This window comes from Strix uralensis, chromosome 3 (assembly GCF_047716275.1).
Source record: "Strix uralensis isolate ZFMK-TIS-50842 chromosome 3, bStrUra1, whole genome shotgun sequence".
In the NCBI taxonomy this organism is placed as follows: domain Eukaryota; kingdom Metazoa; phylum Chordata; class Aves; order Strigiformes; family Strigidae; genus Strix; species Strix uralensis.
In genome coordinates this window covers 76,548,371-76,571,507 of record NC_133974.1, presented here as the reverse complement: position 1 = coordinate 76,571,507, position 23,137 = coordinate 76,548,371, and the positions used below count along the sequence as shown (strand labels likewise).

The window sequence follows — 23,137 nt, the reverse complement described above, 5'->3', positions numbered from 1 at the left end:
CTTGTTGCTTCTTCCACCACCAGTATCCACCCACTACCTCATTTCTTACACTGGAGGCAGTTATCGAGGCACCTACTGCAGTTGGGAGGGAAGCATCGAAGCCTGCTGAGCAGCACAGCAGGACAGTTAGCCACTGCAGGGGAAGACTCAACCAGAAAACATTGGTCTCTATTTCCTAAGTCCTATTCCACATGGTATGTTTGGCTTCAACTTTGCCTCTAGCTAGCTTCCTTACCATTGAATCTGACTCCCCTTATTTCTCTTACCAGCCTCTTTTAGTCTAGTTAGACCCACTGAAATTTCAGCAGTCCTGGAGATAAAGTGAGGCAGGGCTGCCTGCATTCATGATGGGTTTGTAGCATTTAGCTCCAGTTCTCTACCAAAGGTCATCTGTTTGTCCATGAACGTTGGGTCTGTACGTTTCCTTTGGACTTAACCTACTGATGCTTTCTTGCCATTGCTCCTCGGCAGCTTTCTTTATCCTTGCAGACTCTGAGAGATTGTGTTTACATTATCTCATTTTTAGCTGCAGCTGGATTTGTGCAATCAGCATGTTTCATTATCTCCCAGAAGTGTAGACAGATGCCCAAATGTTCATAAAACCAAATTACAAGATATCAAAACCCCAAAATTTACATCACAAGCTAAGATAAGGAAATAAAACTTAAGGGTGAGAGCCCTCAGCTTCTCCAGAAGGGAAGACTTAAGAGCACCTACCGTGACAAGTAGTGTTGGATACCTCCTCCTTTACTGGAGCAGCACCTTGCTTACATCTTTACAGTGTCAGAGGCAGCAGACCTGAACACGGAATCTCACAGACAAATGTGCGGTTTCTCAGGTACAAAAGGAGTGGGTTTACAAGCCATTTGAACAGAAGCTGAGCACAAAGCTCTTTTAGAAGCATAAATATCAGGGCTAGTAACGATTGTGTAAACAAACACTGACAAACTGCATCACAGCTGTGTGTGTATGATACTTAGCTCCCCAAAGATGCAAGCTAGCAGAACCCCTTTTGCATCCAGAAAAAATATACTCAAACTCAGAGGCAGTCTTTCACTAAATCTGTTGCACTGACTGATCCCCAACTACCATTTTTCTAGGTCAGTTTTAACTGCTTCACTGCTCTTTTTAGTAAATGCTGTGTGTCTGATTCCAGGCCTTCTGTCATGTGAAAAGCAATATATAACCACACCAGAAGAGATGGGTGCATTTAATCATTTCACAGAAGTGCTCAAATGGTGCTTTAACTCAGGACCATACAGAAAATCCAAGAATAATCTGCATAATGACACTGAAGTCTTTTGGCATGGTATACGTGGGGAATTCTGTAATTGCCTGTCTCTTGCTAGACCACATTCCCATCAGCGATCCTAACAGCTGCATGGTGATACACATGGAGCAGGGCTGTCAGAAATTCAGAAAATCAGATCTCATAATATTATACCACTTTTTATTCTGTTAGGGCTGGCTTGAGACAATCCAACACTCCAGGTAACGGTATTTTGCTGCCTCAAGGATCCAATGGGATTTCAGCAGGGGTCAGGGCAAGGCCAGGGGCTGCAGGAGTCAGGGGGGTCTGCCACGGGTTGAGGCAGGGCAGACAGGTGAGTTTGGGGTCTTCAAAGAGGACTAATTGGTCTTGAAGTACAAGCGCAGTCTTTCCCCGTGCCCACATGTTCCTCTCCATCTTCCTGGGGTCAGGACACTTTGCCCCAGTGCAGTCTTGTCTGATGAGATGGGGGTCACTCTCTCCTCCATGCGGTCACCTGTCCCTCAGAGAAACGCCCTCTTCTCCCCTTCCCAGTGGGACCCTTCTGGGTAGGTGCTGAATTAGTGGTGGGATGTGCTGCTCCCTTGTCACCTTTGCTGTCCTCCCAGGCTGCCTGGGGGCAGCAGCACAAGGAGCAGAGCCCTGCAGAGGTGGGAAGGGGGCATCCCCTGCCTGAGCCCCACACACAGGGCAGCCTCACCCCTGCCACCACTTTTGCTCCTGCTCTGAGCTGGAGTGAGGGGCCAGGGGTGACTCCATGCCTCACATCATGCTGTGCAGTTGTAATACCCTGTCTGAGCACAGCAGTAAGTATGTGATAAATACGTGCAATCTAGGAATTAATTAAGCAATCACACTCCCAAGACCTTACTGCAAGATCAAATGCTTGCAATTAACTATATATTAAAGTCTTGCTGAACAGGGCCAGTTCTCAGCCTTTGTAGGAACTGTCTTTTGGCTGTTCTGACAGCAAACCTGCTTGCTACTTGCCGATTTGCTTTCTCCTACGCTTTTTTTAATCCCCTTTCAAATTCACAGGGTTTCTTTGAGCTGTGCTTCACCTGAAACCTACTTAACTCGCCTCTTCCCTCTTATCCAAGGCACGGAGCAGCTCCCACTTCTGCAGGGCTGCTGGTTCAAAAGGAGCATCTATATGTGGGAGAGAAGTCATCAATGTGTTTAAACCACCCCAGGAGTGACTATGCCTGGACTAAGAACTGTGAAATAGATATGACTTTGCCAGGTAACTGTGGGTGCAGTTACCCAGTACGTCATGACAGCGGAACTTACCTTTGCCACCAACAGAAGCATAGGTTATGCTGCAGCCTCAGTCCCCAGGTTCACTCCATCCTCACTGGTTTATCAAGTCCCTTGTGTAGAATCTAGCCTTGTAATATCGGTACTGTTTGCACTGCTTGTCTCATGTCAAGTCCTGCTACCTTAGACCAGGTATCAGCAGGTCAACTACGCAAAAGAAATAAAAAACCTAAGACTTAGACTGCAAGTTCTTTGGGGATGAGGCTTGTTCTTTCCAGCCATGTGTGGCTGCTCACCAGGAAGCTGAAGCCCTGGGGCTCATGTGCTTCCCAGTCACATTGGTGGCAGTGATGGCAGGCTGGGTTGAAACATGAGGATAACTGCAGACAGCCTGTGCTGTACCTGTGCTGTACCACCCCAGAGCCAGGTCCAGCCTTGGCTCTGCTGCTGGATGCAGTCACCCCCTCCAGACAGCTCTGGGAGGAGTTTTGTGAACTGGATGGGTGGGTAGGCTTGAAAAAAATCTCTGAGCAGCATTTAAAAAACCCTGGGTGTTTTTTCTGAAGTGCCTAGCACACCCTCCAGGCTCTGTACGGGTAGTTACAGGACTGCCAGGACTCCTTTGCTCCCCTTGATAACCTTTTATCTCTGCCCCCTTTGATAAAAGTGGCTGTGCAAACCCCAAGCACGTTGCAGGGTGACCTTGCCGTCTCCTTGGAAAGTCAGAGTAAAGCAGCTCTGCCCTGGGGACCATGGCACAGGTTCACAACAAGCCAAGCTGCCGCAGGGCTGATTCCCTTTTCCTAAGCAGTGTGAGCATCCCTCATCCTGGCCCAAGCAGCTCCTCACACAGCGCTCCAGCAGCTCATGAACCCAAATGCCAGTGGCACAGCAGCTCAGCAGCGCTCCCACTCTTGGCAAAAGCTACTCCACCTCACGACTGCAGAAATGAAATGTTCAAAGAACAAACTCCAGCAACACGTCATGCTTTATGCCACAGCAGAAGCTGAGCAGTGAGGACTGCACTGAGCTGTCTGTAATCGAGGGACATATCCCTACATTGCACAATACTAAGTGGTAATTAGTGTTCAATGAGGAAATGAGCTCAAGCTGTGACTTTTGGATCTAGATGCAAATAATCAGAAACTAGAGGGTTTTGCCAGATACAGTGTGATTATCATCTGAGAAAAATGTGTTAGTAGTATGTGAGCCAACCATAAAGTACACTTTGTTTCTCTCAGTTATAAAATACGTTCTCATGGTGCAAATAAATATCAAGTGCGAACACACGTTGTTTGAAATAACTTGAGCAGCCTAAAAACAAGGTGTGTAGGCTCCCTCTATAGTCAGCTCTTAGATATCTAGCCCTCAGTGCTGATCTGAAGAGACGAAATCCCATGACGCAAAGCACTGATGTATCACAGACTCTGGCAGTCCAAATTTGCTTAAACATTTTTTGGCAGGCACCTTTCTCCCAGCAGGATTCATGCAAGATCAGGTGTTGTCTGGGCACCTGCAGTCAGCCCCACTGCCAGCCCAGAACTTCATGCCCTGGTTAATTTGTCAGAAATGTCCCCATGTGTCAACACCTTGTCCAGGTTAGCTGTGTACTCGGGGTGCTCCAACTGCTATTAACAGCTCTGGGTGCACAGATCTGCTACTTATCACCACTGTAGCTCTGCTATACATGTGGACATATATCTGGAGGTACCTGTTCTTCAATATTGACTGGACAGGCCTGGGCAACAGGTATAGACAAATAGCTCAGTCTAGATGCTCAGCTTTTACATGGCTGACATTAGCTCAGGTGAAGCCCTACCAACAGCTACAAGACAGCTGGTCTCCTTGTCACCACAAGGAGGACGTTCTGCTTCTTCCATTGCCTTTCCAGCTTCCCCCTCACAGCAGCTCCCAGCCATGTGGTCCTGTCCCTTCCCTTGTGCTGAATTCTTCCTCAGCCCTTCACTGAGCCCCTATAACTGCCTACTGCAGGATATATCTACCCAGATATTTTCTAGAATCAGCCTCTGCTGAACTTTGCGAGTTGACTCAATTCATGGAGTACAGGACCAACAAGTGTCAGAACAGGCTGTAGGAAAGGGGATGGGGAGTGGGACCTTCACACCATGAGACTGGACTGGCTCACCTGCACCCCAATGCACAAGCAATACATCCCAGTGGGAGCACAACTCACTGTTTATTTGGAGGTTTCCAGTGATTCTCCATTGCATTCCTCTGAACCTAGTATTTCCTGCTCAGGTCCATGGTAGCACACGATTATGGCAGACAGCATCATGCTCAAAGCTCCCTGATAAACATCTATGCTCTTGTTATACTCACAGGAAACAGAACTATGATAAGGTCCGTATACATAGGTATGTGTTGTGGGAGGATATTGGACCTGCACAACTCTATGAGAGTTATAACAAGCAAAACCGTTTATTTTTCCAATAGTACATACTTATGCTCTCGCCAAAGCTCTTACTTCATAATTAGCAAATCAGCAATTAGACAGTTATCAACCTTTTCTCCTATCAGCAGAAGACCACTCTAACACGCGCTGTGCAGACCAATCAACTTCTTGTTCACGCGCTGTTCACACGGCGGTAACTTCTCACAGTTCAGTACTTTTCCACAGTTTAGTGTTGCAGCTGTCCGTTGTTTTCCTCTGCCACCTTAGCACCACTCAGCAGTTCCTTATCTTTCTCCCAAGGCCTGTTTTTCATCAAAGCCTAGCTGTTTCTCAGAGGCTGTGCAGGGCTGACAGGCCGATGCCTCCCACAGGTATGCACTTGTATCTGTAATTTTTTTACAGCAGTGTTTTAGTCTTCACTTTGTTCACATTTCACCCAACCCTGTAAGTATACATCCAAAGCTCAGGAAGGTCAGAGTACAGGAATGCTTACCCCAGCTTTTGGAAGGCTGACATGTTTTAGAGTGGGCATGGTAATGCTTCACTACAGTAAACTGAAGGGATTACTGATTATACACAGTAAACCTGTCACATCTGACACTGTTTCATGAACCTGTCACTGCAGGGTAATATGGGTCTTCTGTTGGAGGCACGGATGCCCTCTGCTAACAGAGGTGCTACAGCTTTCTTTACTTTGCTTCTCTGACTGTCTTACACATTATATGCTGATTGATGTCATGCTGCATCTGCGCTAATAAATAAAATGGGCAGGCCCATTTTCTACTGCTGGAGACCTGGGGCATGGCATGGCTTACATCTGTATACACCATCCCAAGTCAGGGTGATCTTTTCCCTCCTGCCTACCAGAAACAGCCTGTCTGTCATCACCACTCCAAACCTGCCTGGGCGTTGTGAGGACTGTGCTAACAGGATTCAGGCAAAACAGTACTAGGGAGCGCGGTAAAGATTAAGCAGCGAGGATATGGGACAGTGCTTGAGCCCATACACAGTCTTGTTTAGTTCTTCAGTGCAGAGGCCACCCTGGCAAGCTGTCATGCTGCCTCCGTTCACCTGTGCTCAGATCCACCAGCAGAACTGCATGCATGCTTACTCCCTGCTCTGTCCCCAGTGACATGGAAAAAAACCCTGACGCAGAACATCTTAAAGAGATCACATGAATGCACTCAGGTGTGTCCAGGTGACAAAAGTCACATGCCCTTATGTTGGCGGGATGGACCACTCAGTTCCCCTAAGACTGGTGTCACCATACACAGAAGGGAGTCTTGTCAGGATATTCGAGGGCAGCTCAGATGTCAATAACAAAATCCTCTAGAGATCATGCAATATGTGAAGCTACTCAATGGTCACTCCTGCTGTAGGACAATACTTTACTTACTGGCAATACAAGAGAATAATCAAGTGACACTGGAGGTTTTCCAAAAGAAGTAACATCAATCTGCCTCAAAAGCAGAGATACAATCTTCTGCCAGCATAACTGGCATATAAACAAAACACTTGCATTGGTCTTCCTTCTCACTCTCCTTCTTAGCGAAACTATACTAGGCAGAATCAGAAAAGGGAGTAAAGCAGATTTCCAGGATGCTTTATGCAGTTATTCTTGTATTTAATTCGGTTTTGGCTGACCCAGGTTTTAGCTGTTAACAAATGCATCAGATATATGGACTGCTGAGTAATCTGTGTGCAGATGGGTGCAAGGTTTGAAGGCTGTTAGTGCAGGGAGCGCCTCTAGCATTAACAGGAAGACTAGCCCATTCCTTGTGATGTAAACCAGACCTGAACAGAGACAGGTAAACAGTTTAGTGGTAAACGGTCAAAGGTCTGGTCTTTTCTTAGCTGTGAAAGAGGTTTCTTGCAAAGTAGCAGTCCCATTTGTGATTCATGACAGTTCCTAGGTATGCCAGGCATTGTAATTCAATAGGGCTTCTTATTAATAGCCCTTTAAAATATCATGTTATACTTATCACCTCTGTTTTCCTTCAAGGTTCATCATTTACTTTTGTGCTTCATAAAACTCAGAGAGGTCACCGAGTGCTCCTCAGGGGAAAATGAACTAAGTGACAGCACCTGCTCAGGGATTCCCTTCAGAAGGACTAAACAGGTTAAAAAGTCATAGAATCATAGAATATCAGGTTGTAAGGGACCTCAAGGATCATCTGGTCCAACCTTTCCTGGCAAAAGCATGCATTACAGACTGGCTTAGAAGGAGGGGTAATAAAACCTGTCTGCGGAAAATCTGCAGGCAGAAATCTTTGCCAGTAGATGGTTTTTGACTAAATCCACACTTTTGATGTTCAGCCGCACTGAATCTCTTCCAGTCCTCCATCATTGCTTACATTATTTGTCACAAGCAAATTGTTTACAGGGCAGGCAAATGGGGAACCACATGAAAGGACCTTATGCAACCAGCTATGAGAACACGACATAAATCATCCTCCTCAGTAAAAGAGGCTGAGGATGTCTCCATTGTTTAAGCACACATTTACACATTAGCATTGTCTAATAAATTCACATGAAATAGCTGTAAAGTGTTTGTGAGATGGGACTGTGGCTTACAGCAGCCTCTGCCCACCGCCTCCCCAGGGTGCAGGGCAGGAGGTAGGGGGCAGGGTAGGCACGCGAGGGATGGTGACAGGTCTCCGGGCCACTCTCAGTTCCTCAAGTGTGGGGTAGCTGCATGTGAACCCCTGCAAGTTCGGTCTGGGCACCTCAGACTCGGGAGTGCCAATTCTGCAGTGGCCGGTCTGCTTCCTATTTGGGGCACAACACTATTCTTTAGCTACTAGGTGCCTAAAAGAAATCTGCCCTGTTATGTCCTCTCTGTGTTGTTTTCTACACCCCCAAAGCTGCATGCAAGTGGTCATCTACATCCAGTGTAATTTTGAGTAAAAAGTTCTTCAGTTGTATATATACAAGGAAGAGGATAACATTGCTTTCATAATATTTATGGCCTCTGAAAATGCTGGACAAAGGAATTATCGTCTACCACATACCGTGCACTGACAGACTCTCAGTGACAGACTGAAAAGGACATGATGTAAGACATCATCCCTTGTATTTCAAGTGTGTCATATAGGAAAAAAAAGGAACAACAGAGGCCAAAACTGGAGAGCCAAAGTTTGTTTAGAAATGGCATTTGAGAAACAAAGGTTGTGATGCATGGCTTGACAATTGACAAAGTCAATTAATTATTTGTTTGTGAGTTTTGAGCAAACACTTCAGCTGTTATTTAAGCATGCAGTGAAAGGCAAAGCCCTGGAACACAGCTGAGTTAGATATTTTAATGAGTTGCAATATACAAAGATGCCAACTCTGGATGATATTTTAGAGCAGATTGGAGAATTTGATTTCTTTCAGAAACGAGCCCTCTTTGTCTTATGCCTGCTTTCTGCTGCCTTCACCCCGGTCTATGTGGGTGTTGTCTTCTTCGGGTTCATCCCCGAGCATCGCTGCTTCAGTCCTGGCGTGGCTGAGCTGAGCCAGCGGTGTGGCTGGAGCCTGGAGGAGCAGCTGAATTACACGGTTCCCGAGTGGGGTGGCCACAGGACTGGTTTCAGCAGCCACTGCAGGAGGTATGAGGTGGACTGGAACATGACAGGCGTCAGCTGCACCGACCCCCTCGGCAGCCTTGTGGGCAATCAAAGTGCTGTCCCCCTTGGTCCCTGCTGGGACGGCTGGGTCTATGACACCTCAGGGACCTCTCTCGTGACCGAGGTAAGACATGGTTTGTCCAGCAAAATCACACCTTGCCTGCACACCTTGAAGCTAGAACGTGCTGGATTGCTAAAGTTTGCTTTTGGTGCACAGACTGAGCCTGACTGCTAATAAATAGTGCGTATCAGGACTTGCTAGGGACTTAGAGCAAAGATTTATATGGATAAATAATGGGAAATGATTGCTTATCCTTTGGGAGGATAATACTGCAAGCTTGTCATCAATCAGACAATGGCTATTCTCATAATCCAGTATTTCAGTCACCAAATTGAGGGGAGCATCCTGTTGCCCAAACTGAGGAATTGCACATTTGGGTGGTAATCCAAACAGATACTCATGCACAATGAACAAGAAGTAGAAGATGGTGCTGAATTTGTCAGATAATGAGTTAGCAACAGCAGTGTTCTTTTCTTCCAACTTACAATATCTAAACCAGATAGTTTAGAAAGTGAAAAACTGTGTAAAACCAGTACTAACAGTCTAAAAAGCCATGTAGAGACCTGAAGCATAGGAAGGACCTCAAGATAGATCTCTTCTACTTCTCCTTCAGTCCCAAGTCTGTATTAACTATACCTAAACCATGCCTAGCAGATGTTTCTGTAACCTGTTTTTAGAAAGCTGCGACACTGGATACTTCACAGCTTCCTTGGGTAGGGTATTTGTATTCCCTTGCTTCGCTATCATCATCATTACAAAGCAACTCCACCCCACTTTCCCCTGGGACAGATGGGTTGGGGCAAATAAGAGCACTCCCAGCTGTCCTTCGCATCAGCCAAGCCAGGGAAACTGGTCTGAGCTGTTTGGTACGGCCTCGGCAAACTTGTACGGATTAGAAAGAGATTAAATAAGCAGCCATAAGAAGCATTCTTGCTGCTTTCTGGGCTGAAGTCTAGTTACACCTGAATGAATCTACCAGCTGTAGAGAAGTTAACACCACTTTGCCCTCCTCCCCTCGCTGGGTGCAGGTTGGTAACCTGTTAATTGTAAATTAAAAGCAAGTTACAGAGTACTGGTTCACTGCAGAGAAAAGTCAACCAAATCCTGGGCATTTTGCCAGTGCTAATGAGGAGCGGGACAGCCATCTCTTGGCTCCCCTCCGGCGGGGCTCATGACAGCCCCACCACCTCTCATGCCTGGCACTGCTTTCATGCAGTGAGATAATATACAGTTAGAGACAGGTCTTGGCATCTGGGAAGGAAACGATGTTCCAAGTGTCCTCCAAATTTCAAACAGATGGGTGGGGAGGAGAGGGTGAGATTTTTCTGAACTTTTTAATTTGTTCATTCAAAGTTTCTCTCCCTTTCTCACTCTCCTTATGTGTCATTGTGCAATCATTTTCTAGGGTGTAACTTTTCCACAAGGTTTGGGAAAATCCAGACAAGATGTACTGCAGATGTCAGTTTAAGAGATTAGAGGGTTTCTTTTCCAGAGCCTGTTTTCTAGTTGTGTGTCATCAGTTTCCTTCCTCCTTGAAGAGCCATGGTTTGTGCTGAATGTTCCCATGCTTCTAACTGTGGTTGCCCTTGCAGTTTAACCTGGTGTGTGAGGACTCCTGGAAGCTTGACCTCTTCCAGTCGTGTGTGAACGCTGGGTTTTTTCTTGGCTCCGTGAGCATTGGCTACATAGCAGACAGGTATGTACTATATAGACAGCTGTGAGAAGAACTGTTTCCGCTGGTTATCTATCTGCTTTCTGCATGTCACTGAACAACATTCATGATTCAAAATGGAAATAAATGCAATTAAAACTTGATTCAAAAGGCCCATGTGTCACTTACAAAGGGGTGGATGGTAGTTCCTAAGCCCCTGCTTTCAAAGGCTGTTGTGACCCACGAATCCATGGAAATGCCGTGGTGTTACTCCACTTTTACAGCCTCACAGTGGCTCTGTGAGGAATTTGCACATTCACAAGTGAAGAGGTTTTGTTTTCTTTCACAGTGGCAAACTACAATGTGAGCTCAGAGTTTGAGATTAAATTTTAACTCGTGCACCAAGAACTATTTGCCCATCTTAGTGATAAATTTGTTTCACATTAATGTTAACAGTATCCAGATGGCCATAAATCTGTTTCAGAATAGGAGAGTTTTTCTCAGATACAGAAATAGAAGTTGGTCCTTCCTAAATTTTCTTTGGTCCCCCTTTTCTCAGATCCTCTTTATGTAGCCAGATCTAGACCTTATTATCCCTCATCTCCTCTTTTCCATCACAAACGTCATTGTGTCATCTATCTGCCCAGTGGGTGGCGTTTTTTTAGGTTAGACTCTGAACAAATGTAATGCTTTGTAGCTGACCTTCCTGTGCATGTTTACCAATTTTTTCAGTAAAATGGCAAGAGAGGCTGAGACTGGAATTTGAAGAGGTGAAGGTAACACAGGGTGAACAATCTTTCTGTAGAGTCAGTCTGTCTTGGAGAAATGTATTTTTTCTTTGTATTCTCAGAACATAGGAGAGCACAGCGAGCAATAACCTTTTCCTCCCATGCTGATCAAGCCCCAAAACCATCTCTGTTGGACAGGTATTGCCACCGTTTTCTTCTTTTCATTTTCCCCCTCCTCCAAGGAGGAAGGTCTATGGGAAGGGGCACAGCCATACCCCATAGTACTTCTGCAGTGTCACAAAATAAGGATGGGACTGTCCCTGCTCCCATGTTTCATTGCAGGCAAACACATAATCGTTTAGGTTGTGCACACCATCTTTGTGGGGAAAGTGGCTACCACAGTCCTAGCTAACCTCAACCTGTCCCTCCACATGGACAAACCTGCTTGTGAAGAAGCTCACCTATGGATGGATTGGACAGACCACTTTTCAGTCCTCAGTAAACCATTATCTTACTTCCAGTGAGAGAAATCATGGTTTTTTTAAGCTTTCTGCTTAAAGGGATTTTTCATCAGAAGATAGTGATTTATCAAAGTAACTCTGGCCATATCTTGTGTGCAGCTACACCTTTGGCAAAAAGCTCTCTTGGGTGAAAGACATCAAATAGCTACAGCAGTACCGCAAAGATCCTACATCTAGTCTTCATTCCTGGGTTGGAATCCCCTGTTTGATTTGAAGGCTGACGTGTTTACACCAATTTTTGCTTTCCTTCACATGCATTGTGAAAGATCTTGGTCTCTTTTTTGCATTGGAAACATACATCAGCCCTCCATCCTCCCTTTCCCTTAAACACAAATTTTTGTTTTCTGGCCAGTCTTCCAGTGAATTTGAAGGTATTCTTCCTAGAACTGACATTCGGATAATGATGCACAGCTTATGGGAGCAAAGGAGGGGATATGTAGCAGCTGCCCATCCAGGCATGGCAAGACATGAAACAGCAGTGAGCAGATCCTGTGACCATCAGGGGCATTACTCTTCAGATCACCTTTTCAGCACAGAGGTGGATTAAGCAATCATGTTCACTAGCAAAGGCATTTCTTGGCAGCGTACGGCTGTGCGAGCCAATGGAAACTGGAGCTCCCAACCCCCCAGCCATTTATATCTGAAATGCTCTCTCTCTCTGTCAAAATACTGAAGGATCTTTTTACCAAGGCTTATTATCAAGCAAAAGTATGAAAAGACATGAGGGAGTAGGATATCATTGCTGTTAAGATAAAGCACATGCATGTCATAGCGTCGAGGGGTTTTCTACTGCTCTGCTCACTGCCATCCTGCTCCAGTTCACCATGGTCCCTGCACTGCAAGCACACAACAGCAATACAAAATCCCATACCCAGAGGGTGTTGCACTTAGAGCAAAAACAAACCCAGAAGCTTCAAATTTAGTAGAGAGAATGGGAAGAAGGCCCATGGATTCTGTGATTCCTGCATTTGAAATATCCATCCTCTTCTTGTCAGACAGCCTGAGTGCAGTTAAGTGCTAGTCTTCCTGTGCATGAGAGTGCTGCAACCCACTGTACTTGAGACAACTCCTGCAAATATTTCAGCTGCTTTAGGGGAGATTTCATAAGCTCTTTCCAAATGTGCTTCTCTGAGGGATTAGACCTACTCATTTACTTGATCAGTTTCTGGGCACACATCCAGGTACTGACTTTGACATTCAAGAGTCATAGGTGTCTTGGAATGGCACCTCTGTGTCCACAGAGAGCTCCCAAGGTCAGTGCTAACATGCAGCATTGCACCTCTGCCATTCAGAGCTGGGGCACTGGGAAAGGATCTTTGTGGGAGAGGGCTCTTCTCGTGGTCTGATGATGCTCTTTTGGGCTGGACTTCAAGGCAAGTCAAAAATGTCCATACATCAGGCTCATGACAGGAGGAAAGTTTGAGCGATGGGATCTGCTGATGTTCTTGTGGAGAACAGAAGACATTTATCCTGTCTGGCATTTATTATTCTATTTTTGTTAGTGGGCAATGACTAATTTAATGCTTTTTATAAATCATACTTAATAACTGAATATATATCTCTGTCAGCTAGAAAACAAATGCTTTTCCAGTGTTCCAGTAAGCTTGTTTCTTTTGGAAAGAATTTATTTCTGACTATTAGTGAGTCACAGTGATACAGGAAATGACAAATAACAGGGATGTACAAAACCCTCTTCAAGAAGAGCTCAATAGTCAGAGAAGGTTGATGAGAAAGTAGGTAAAGATCACAGTTACTGAACAAGATCCCCTTTAAAAGCTATTGCAGCTTTGAAAGATGGGCTGAAGAGCCATATCAGTATGAGCATTTCTTGAACTCATTAGCTGTCATTAACCAGAAGTGAGCAATGACCTGAAAGCACAGGACAGGGGAATCCTCTGAGCTTCCATTGAGATGAAAAATGTTGCAAAGTGAAGAGCAGATACAGACTCCTACTCAAAATGAACAGAGAAAAGATGGGCAGGGACCATCTCCAGCCTCTTCAAACCCTTTGGTTTCCCACCCTACCCTGCTGGCAGCTGAGCCTCTTTCTTCTCGTTTCTTCTTTCTCTCCACAGGTTTGGCCGCAAACTCTGCCTCCTGGTCACAGTCCTCATCAATGCAGTCTCGGGGGTTCTTATGGCCTTTGCACCGAGCTACACCTGGACAGTGATCTTCCGCCTGATACAGGGACTGGTCAGCAAGGGGGGCTGGCTGACAGGCTACGTCCTCAGTTACGGCAGCTTGCAATTACACTTTCTGGCAGGAACCCCCTGTTTAGCAGCAGGGCTGACCCCCACTTGTGCCATTCAATTTTTAAGGAACTGTGTGTAACAAGAGCAGACACTGACACTGTGCTATTTACTGCCAAACTGCACCTCTTTGCTTAAATACAGGTGTTTATGACCCAAGCTTGCACCAGCTCGTAGACATAAATGGAATAATTAGGAGGCAGCTCTGAAAACTAGGGAGTGTTCATATCTGTAGAGCCAGTAGCCAAAATGAAGGACAAGGTCTAGAGACAAGAACTAATTGAAAAGGCTGCAAAGATGTATGACACTTCTCTGGGAAAGGCAGCAAGTGGTACTGTGAGAGATAACACTTGTGTTTCACAGCCTTGGTGCCAAAACAATTTTTACTGTGCTGTTTCACGTGCTTGGCAGGTAGGGAGGCTCTGTTACCAAGCCGTATGGAAGGAGGGAGATGGAGGCAAGCGTCAGCTGTCTATTTTATCTTCGCATTTAGTTCTTAGCTAGAAGGAGTGCGAGGAAGAAAGCAACTTTTACCCCATGTTAATGGGTGAGGGCCTGACCCCTTTGGAGGCAGGGATGAAGTCCCCAGCTGAATGACAAGAGGAGTAAGGTCAGGACTTGTCCTGTGATTTACACCAGGAACCCAGACCTGCTCTGCTTTCCCATCCAAACCCACACCCACACAGCACACCACAAGGACATAGCTACACACAGGGGCTGCATGTGGTTTTAGCTGGCAGGAGTTACATCCCCCCAGCTCTCCAAACCAATTTATTTTAGTTCATATGACTTTGCAGTTGCAGAATTTGTTGGCTCAAACTACCGGAGGGCAGTGGGCATCACTTACCAGCTTGCCTTCACCCTGGGACTCCTCATCCTCACCGCCTTGGCTTATGTGCTTCCACACTGGAGGTGGCTCCAGCTCACGGTCACACTGCCCAATTTCTTCTTCCTGCTCTACTATTGGTAAGTGCCTATTCTTTCTTATAGCTTCCAGCAGCACTGAGCCAAGAGTAGGAGACTGTAACTGGGAGTTGAGGCTTCTCTGTAGAGATCAGCTGTGGCACTACACATAGGTTTTCTAAGATGACATTGGATCAGATTGTCATTTTTCTGTTGTTCTGTTCCCCCTGCCCAGGGGTTTAGTCTGAATCACCCAAGAGCAAGGGACTACCTGCAACATGTCTTAATGCTACTGTGTTTGGAGTCATTGCCACCCATCACAAACTAATAAGTCATTATTTTCTTCTTTTTTAATGCAATCAACAGACTTTTGTTGACTATTTGCAAAAAAAATGGAGTGAAAATGCTCCTTAGAAAATTTCATAACCAGATCAGGGAACAGATTTGGGAGGGGTTTTTTGTTTGTTTTTTTTCTGGAAGTTTATTTTTAACATGAAGAAGCTGAAGGATCAGGTTTACAGGTGTTCTTTTTTATATCCACAGACTATTAGCCATTTCTAAAACATGTCAACAGAATTTATCTCAGACTAATATTTCCAAACTATAATAAACTGGTTTCAGCCTTAAAAAAAAAAAAAAAAAAGAAAGAAAAGAAAAATCAGGCTATGTTGTCATTCAAGAGGAGCACAAATCAGAGTGCAATCACTGACAGACAGAGCTATCACTGATATCAGTACCAGCCTTGGATATTCAATACACCATAGGATCCTAGCCCAAGAAACTCAGTTCCATTTTCATTTTCTGTGTACCAGTAACATGCATTTTCCTTCCTCATAGCTGTCACGCTTATATGTGTTGCAGGTGTCTGCCCGAGTCCCCCAGGTGGCTCATATCTCAAAAGCAAAATGACAAAGCTATGGAAGCTATTAAGCACATTGCCAAGGGAAATAAGAAGAATCTACCTCTCTCTTTCCAGGTGACTGCACTGCATTTGATGCATATATGCAAAGCTCAGGGCAAATAATGTTATGAATCAAGGATTGTTTTGAGTTTAGAGTAGGGAGCAGCTTGGCAACCAAAAACCACAAGCAGTTCCCTAAAGGAATGGCAAGTGAGTTTTCTTCTCTTTGACTGCCTAGGACCTTTGCAGAGCATATTTGGGAAAACAGGCTTGCAAAAATAGCCAGCAGACAAGAAAAATTCTTCCTTTAAGTAGTACCAGTCAACAGTAAACTCGCCAAATCTCATGACTGAACATTCCAGAACATCTTTATTCATTATATTTTTAAATGCTGCTTCATGCCATGCAATGGCCTCATACACATGGCTACACAGATATGAAGACTGTCTATATAAATTTTCATGTTTCCCCAAAACACTCTGGAGAAATTATTTTGCCCTGTTACTTAACTGGCAAATGAAAACCCTCACCCTCCCATTAATCCAAAGGAAAATATTCATTGCAGTGCTCACCACCCTCTCCTCTGCCCAGTGTAATCTCTTGTCTTCTATCATTTGTGCTCCCAGAATCTCAGCTCTGAAGATGAAGATGGAGAAAAGCTGAAACCTTCATTTGTAGACCTGGTCAGGACACCTCAGATCAGAAAACACACATTTATTTTGATGTACAGTTGGTAAGGGAAGACTTTTGCAGCCAAAATGGAGGTGTGTGATTCAGTGCCCTAAACTGTCATCGTTGATTTAAGCTTGTTTTCCTCCTGACCAGCTGCAAATCTCAGTTCTGTACATAAACTCTCTCTCAAAGATTTTGGCTTCATTTGCACCCTGTTCTCTGCCCAGGTTCACAAGCTCCGTCCTCTACCAGGGGCTCATCATGTACATGGGAATAGCTGCTGGGAACCTGTATCTGGATTTCCTCTACTCTGCTCTCGTCGAGTTCCCAGCCGCCTTCATTCTCATGCTAACACTGGATCGCATTGGCCGCCGTTACCCCTGGGCTGCGGCAAACATGATGGCAGGTGGTGCTTGCCTCATTACGGCGTTAGTCCCAGACAGTGAGTCAAGAAATCCTCCTCTGTCAGTGAATTTTCTCCCTGTCTCTTGGTTATTGCCCTGGAAAATGGAAAACAATCCTTGCTAACCTGGCCCATGTCAGTATTGTGATCCGATGAAGACAAATACCATAAAAGCTAACGTATGTCCCACAGTCAGCATTTATACCAGTTAATGAGAGGCTGGAGAAATGGGGTGAATTAAATTTCCGAAATGGCATCAAATCAGATGTCAAGTCTGTGGGTGCTAGATCATGAAACATGCCATGTAAAGTCCACAATTTTTGTCTGGCCTAAAATTTGGATTTGAATGCACAATTCAGGGTTTTCATCCAAAAATCCCAATGTTTTCCGTTTCTTGAAAGGAAAAATACATGGGTACATGCACACGCTTAAACACCATCTGGGTACGGTAAGTATACATCTACACATCAACAGTGCTGCTGCCATAAATGTAGGATGTTGAGCAACCACAGCGACAGGCACTTGGCTTTTGTTTAGCTAAGCATTTCTCTCCAAGGCTATAGTCTCAAAGCAATGTGTCCCTTAAGGGCCACTGAATTAAACATCTTTCCTTTTTCTTTATGGAATACAGCTAGACTGAAACCACAGACGTAACAGTGCCAACAACTGTCACTTCATGGGGGGAACAAGAACAAAACCACAAAATGTTACGAAAAATGTCATAAGCAAAAACCTAAAGTGTCCAGACAATGGAAACTCATTTTAACAAGCGACTGGGGAGTGCAGGGGCTATGCAAGGGACCACCAGGCTTTGCTGGGGGAGCACAGGAAGGGGGGAGTCCCACGACCCCACACGGGCAGTGAGAACAGCAGTGCCTGGGTGAGGGTCTTGCACCAGGGACAGTCACAGCCAGTGAAGACGCTGTTGCCCTCCCAGCTCAGCCCATGGTTTGATGCCCTGCTGGGTTTGGCAGCAGCACCCACCAACAGAGACCCCATCTTTCCCCATTTGCCTGTGTCAGCACTACCAGCCCTAATCTGAGCCACCTTCAAAGCCCATAGCCCAAAGTCCAACCCTCCAGAAAAGGGTTGTTTTTCACCCAGACCAGCTCCGTGGAGCTGTCAGAGCCCTGTTGAGGAGGCAGGGATGGCCCCAGACTCCCACAGCTGCAGTTGCTGCAGATCACATGCAGCAGTGGCTGGTGTCTCAGCCCTGGAGAGGCTCTGCTAGCAGGGCTTACCAGGAGCTATGGGTCAGTAAAATACTGCCCTGGGCTTGATGAGCCACTCAAATGGCGAAATGAGGGAGAAACTCAATGCTCTGTGTGTGCTAACAGCTGAAACAACTGAAGCCACGATCCAAGGTCAGTTTGGGATCTAAAAGTCCACATGGCACACAGAGATGTGCTGCACTGACTCTACACCCAGTCCTGGGATATTCATTTATTTGCAGCAGACATCTGTAGCTCCAGATGTGAAAGCAATTGTAAAGCACACACTGAAAGACAGGGGGGAAACATAAACTTGTCCCAGTCTGAAAACCATCAGAAACCTCTGTGCAAAAGTACAGAGTATCTTGCTGACAAGCAGGTTTCAACTACCAAACAATGCAGCTACCCTCTGTTTAGATTTATTGCAAGCAAGAAATGGTGACTTGCATAAGATTTTGGTTAATGCATTGGATAACCCAAACTAGTTTGTATCATTGATTTCTCCTCTCTGTGACAGCAACCTAGAAAAGTCTCAAGCCTTGGTTATTTGCTTGAATCACAAGACAATTGCATTATAAATTCTTTACTGATTGAAACAGAACACCATCATGTGCTGCCCTCTTGACCTTTCATGACAGCAAACTTACTGTTTTCTTAAATCAAGTTTAATGCTGTTTTACATCAAGAGCAGAAAAAAACCCATAGATTTGTATTCCAACCTTAATGTGCACAATGTCTTTCCAGGGCTCTATTGGCTTAAAATGACTACAGCTTGCCTGGGCAGGATGGGAATTACCATGTGCTATGAAATTATTTGTGTGGTAAATCCTGAGCTGTATCCAACATTTCTCAGGTAAGTGCACCATCTTCTGTTAACTGGTAAAAACGCTGGCTATTTCTCTGGAAGAGACTGCTAGAAGCCAGCTCAAGGCTGTAGATGCAGCTGAGGAGTCTGTGGCTGATGCACTGGCCTGGAAAAGGTGTTTGCATGTATTAAATACACCTTGCAAAGGTGGAGGAGAGCTGCTGGGTGGTGCAGCAGAAACCCACCACCCCCCCCTTGCCAAAGTCCCTTCCCTGCTTCTGAGCCCAGCACTGAGGCAGCAGGTTTCTTGAGGGGAATGTAAGAAACCTTCCCAAACACCCTCCAGGCTCCCCTTCCAGTGCAGTTCAATGAACCAGAAGTCAAATGTTCATTAACATCTCTCCTCCAATATAGGGCTAGTCTTAATGTCTTGCCTTGTCTAACTCTCTGCCCCCTCACTCATTTCATCTTGCAGTATTTCCCCACGGGAGAATGCTCTGCCTATGCTCTCTTTTGATTATGTTCACCACAATAGGGGCCAGACCTTTCTAAGTCCCAGGGTGTTTGTTACCTGTCTTTTTTCTCCCTGAGGCTCATGGCCCATCCCTCCTCCCATCAGCTGCAAATCCCCCGGGCAGGGTGCTGACCTGCTCCCATCTGCTGCGGGTCCTGCCGGGGCACTGAGGGTGCAGGGCTGTGTGAGGCACCCTCAGGCAGAGCCAGTGACTCTCTGTGTGTGCATGCGTGTGTTCCCACTTTGCAGGAACCTGGGAGTCCTCGTCTGCTCATCCATGTGCGACCTTGGTGGGATCATAACACCCTTCCTTGTGTACCGACTAGCGGAGCTCTGGCACGAACTCCCCCTGGTCATCTTTGGTAAGAGCTGTGAGATGCGTCTGTTGGCCACAGCCTAGATGAATGAGTTCACTGCTCTATTTCTTGCCTTCTAAAAAAATGTAGAGAGATGTATATTGTTTGTCAACATGTAAGGCACAGCTTGGTAAGTCTGTTTCATCTGGATGCCAAAGTCACACCTCAGCCCTTTCTGCAGTGGAGGGGACCCCATGTTTTTGGTACAGCTCTTTCAAGCTTTGACTTCCTCCTGCTGAGCCCTTCCCAAGGGAGGAATGTCGTTGGGTTCTGCCCCTCTCAGCTGGATGTGGTTACAGGACCTGAAGTCCAAGCAGGATGGCCTCCTGTCTCCCTACAAAAAAGTCACACTCCACCTCTTGCTGGCATCTCAGGGGCACAGTCTGCCAAAGATCCCATGGCAATTCAGGATGACAAAGCAGCATGTCAGCCCTAATGTTAAGACTACTATCCTAAAAAAAAGGCTGCCTTGAATGTCTGCTACTGCACGTATTCAGATCAATGTGCCCACATGGACCATCTGCCCTGAGTATGGTCATAGCAGACTCTAACTAATCAGAAGGTGAAATTGGCCAGGTGGGCTGGTAGCAACCTTTTGTGCATGTCCTAATCTACCCAAAAGTAGGGATGACAGCTAGCTAATGTCACCCCAGTCCCATGCCAGCTGCACAACTGGAGCCAAAATCTTTTTCTTTCACACTGTGTGCACAAAGCAAGGGAACAGTCCACCTCTGGGTCTACGGCCCAGGACGGCTTTCCAGGCCTCAGATGCACCTCAGAAATATCTGCAATTACTGAAAAATGAGAATGACATAGATAAAAAGCCAAGACTTGTTATCACTTTGAAGAGCCCTTATGCAATTATTGGGGCAGCTGTGTCTCAATGAGAATTAGTGACTTGAAATTAAACTCAGGCATGACCATTGTGTTGCCTTTGCAATCCTTGTTCTGTGTTTGCAGCTGTGATTGTCTTAATTGACAGTGGTTTGGTCTTGCTCCTACCTGAGATGAAGGGAAAAGCTCTGCCTGAGACCATTGAAGATGCTGAAAATTTGCACAGGTATGGCATTAAGGACCCTCCTTCAGAGCAGAGCAACTCTCTTTTAAACCTAAAAAATCTGCTAAGAAAAAAGTTATTGTACATCTCTGAGGATCTGTTGGGTTTTGTTATAGACATATAAATACAGTGGATGGCCAGTGGGTAACTCATGCCCAGGTAGCAAGATCAGGCTCTGGGCTCTCCTGCATGATCTGACCAGAATCCACTAACACCTTACGTGGGAGCCAGACAGTAAGAGAAGGCATGGAGGACAGTTTCAGAAAAGCACCAATCTGGGCTTCAGTTGCTCCTTAGCACGTACAGCCTCTCCACCTTGAGAGGCATCTATAAGCATGGGGAAACACATCATCCCTGCCACAGCTGGCCACTGATGGCAGCTGAAGGTGGCTTTCAAGCAGGAGAGCACCTTGGCATGACAGCAGGAGCTTTTGGCAGCTCGTTCAGCCGTCCTACCTGCCCAGGGCAGGTGAGGCAGAGGGGCAAAGGCACAGCTCCTCAGGGAAAGGCAAGCAGGTCGATGGCATTGAAACCCTACTCGAGCTGGCTGTTGTACTTGTGTGGAGTAAAGCCAAGGAACACAACCCCCAGTCATGCCATCCTCCTGAAAACTTAGCAGTCCCATCTAAGTGTCTGTGGATGCCAGCTGCACCCCACAAGTGCTCAGGGGTGCTCACCACCCTGTTCTCACCCCCCATACACAGCTGCACCAGCAAGGGGACTGCTGATGTCACTGGAGATGCTCATGCCCAACGGGGACAAAGCTGGCTGAGGTGTAGTTTTAAGTTTGGTGAAGCAAGGCAGGGAATGTCCTGTGGTTTCAGTGCTTTCTCCTTCTGGCACGACTTGCACCTGCTGGAGCAGCTCCCAGGGTGAGGGCAGAGCTCCACAGGCACTAAAGGAGCTGCTTGGATTTACTGAAGCTGATGCAGAGCCAAAAGATACTTGACCTAGTAAAAAACTGGGGGTGGGAGGAAAAGGACCCAGCTTGGCCAGAAAGGGATGGCAACGTAGCACAGGGTAGAGTATGGAGAGGTTGCCCTTAGGAAAAGTTAGGAAGTCCATCCATGCAACCACAAACCCAGATGTTACTTTAGGAACCACCTAGAATAACAGTTTTTACAGTAGGAAATGCCAGAGTTAAAGTTACTAATGCTACTATTATGATAGGCTTTCCAGAAAGCGGTGCAGCTACAATAAGGCCACAGAAAGTCTCCACTTTACTCCTTATTTTGCTGCTCTTCAAAATAATCTAACCTCATTTGAAAAATTACCTGTGATGAGACATCCATTAAACCTAGTTTTCAATGATTGTAAGCATATGGATTATTTGGTGAATCATGCTGTTAGCCACCAAGAGCATCATCTGTCTTTTCCCCTTTCCTTCCGCAGGCAAGAGAGAAGCAAAGAAAAAACTATTTATCTCCATGTTCTGACTTCTGAAGCTGCCCCCAAGTAAGAATCATAGAATCATAGGATTGTTTAGGTTGGAAAAGACCTTTAAGATCATCAAGTCCAACTGTTAATCTAGCACTGCCAAGCCCACCACTAAACCATGTCCCTAAACACCACATCTACCTGTCTTTTAAATACCTCCAGGGATTGTGACTCAGCCACTTCCCCAGGCAGCCTGTTCCAATGCTTGACAACCCTTTCAGTGAAGAAATTTTTCCTAATATCCAACCTAAACCTCCCCTGGCACAACTTGAGGCCGTTTCCTCTCATCCTATCGCTTGCTACTTGGGAGAAGGGACCAACACCCACCTCACTACAACCTCCTTTCAGGCAGTTGTAGAGAGTGATAAGGTCTCCCCTCAGCCTCCTTTTCTCCAGCCTAAACAATCCCAGTTCCCTCAGCCACTCTTCATAAGACTTGTGCTCTCTAGACACTTCACCAGCTTCATTGCCCTTCTCTGGATGCAGTCCAGCACCTCAAGGACTCGTTTTGCCCCAGATCTACCTTTGTTGTGGCAGGCAGACAGAAGAGGGCCAGCAGAGCAGCTGCAGCAAGCCCATCCCTTGACCCCACATGCAGGGGACAAGCCAGGCCAATAGGGTGATCTTTTCCCTGTTGCACTCTTCCAACTGCCAGCAGTCTGTGGCTTGGGGACTTCCTGAGCCAGAGGTCATCTGCCCGCATTTCTGCTTCAGTCCCTCATGGACCGTCCTTCCAGAAATTTTCCTATTTGCCTTCTGAACACATTCATGCTTTTGGCATCCCAGGGCATCTGGCAGCAGCAACTCATACAGCATGAGTGGGAAATTCATGAAGGAACACTTTCTTCTGCTTGTTACAAAACTAAAAATCTCTTTGGACCACTCACTCACAGCTTGCTTCTGTAATGGGTGGGAGTGTATTTGTGAGCCAAACTCACCTCCTCCAAGCTACACCTGATTCTGCATGAAAGCAAGCATGCAGACAGTAATGGATTTACTGTCACAATTCCCCCTACACCCCTTAAAATCTTGGTACTGTCAGTCACTCTATGGCTCCTGATGCCCAGAAGATTGGCTTCATGAGACAGCTCCTGATGCCCAGCAGCAAGCACCACCCCTG

General features: G+C 46.0%; 1 protein-coding gene across 2 annotated transcripts; it reads left to right on the top strand.

Moving 5' to 3' along the window:
- Positions 1–8,261: 8,261 nt before the first annotated feature.
- On the top strand, positions 8,262–22,407 carry LOC141941815 (solute carrier family 22 member 2-like). 2 transcript variants are annotated; one of them, XM_074864796.1, is made up of 11 exons: positions 8,262–8,672; positions 10,202–10,305; positions 13,585–13,739; positions 14,556–14,724; positions 15,523–15,637; positions 16,189–16,295; positions 16,462–16,676; positions 18,593–18,701; positions 19,417–19,529; positions 20,484–20,583; positions 21,973–22,407. In XM_074864796.1, exons 1-11 carry the CDS (start codon positions 8,262–8,264, stop codon positions 22,037–22,039), a joined length of 1,665 nt encoding a protein of 554 aa, XP_074720897.1. In that variant the 3' UTR covers positions 22,040–22,407. The 2 variants fall into 2 exon arrangements, with proteins under 2 accessions (XP_074720897.1, XP_074720898.1); XM_074864797.1 differs by lacking the exons at positions 19,417–19,529; positions 20,484–20,583.
- Positions 22,408–23,137: the final 730 nt, after the last annotated feature.

Coding starts and splice junctions, on each gene's coding strand:
- LOC141941815 (XM_074864796.1), top strand. CDS start 8,262: ATGCCAACTCTGGATGATATTTTAGAGCAGATTGGAGAATTTGATTTC. Junction 15,638..16,188: donor ATCTACCTCTCTCTTTCCAG/GTGACTGCACTG, acceptor TTGTGCTCCCAG/AATCTCAGCTCTGAAGATGA. Junction 16,296..16,461: donor TTTATTTTGATGTACAGTTG/GTAAGGGAAGAC, acceptor TTCTCTGCCCAG/GTTCACAAGCTCCGTCCTCT.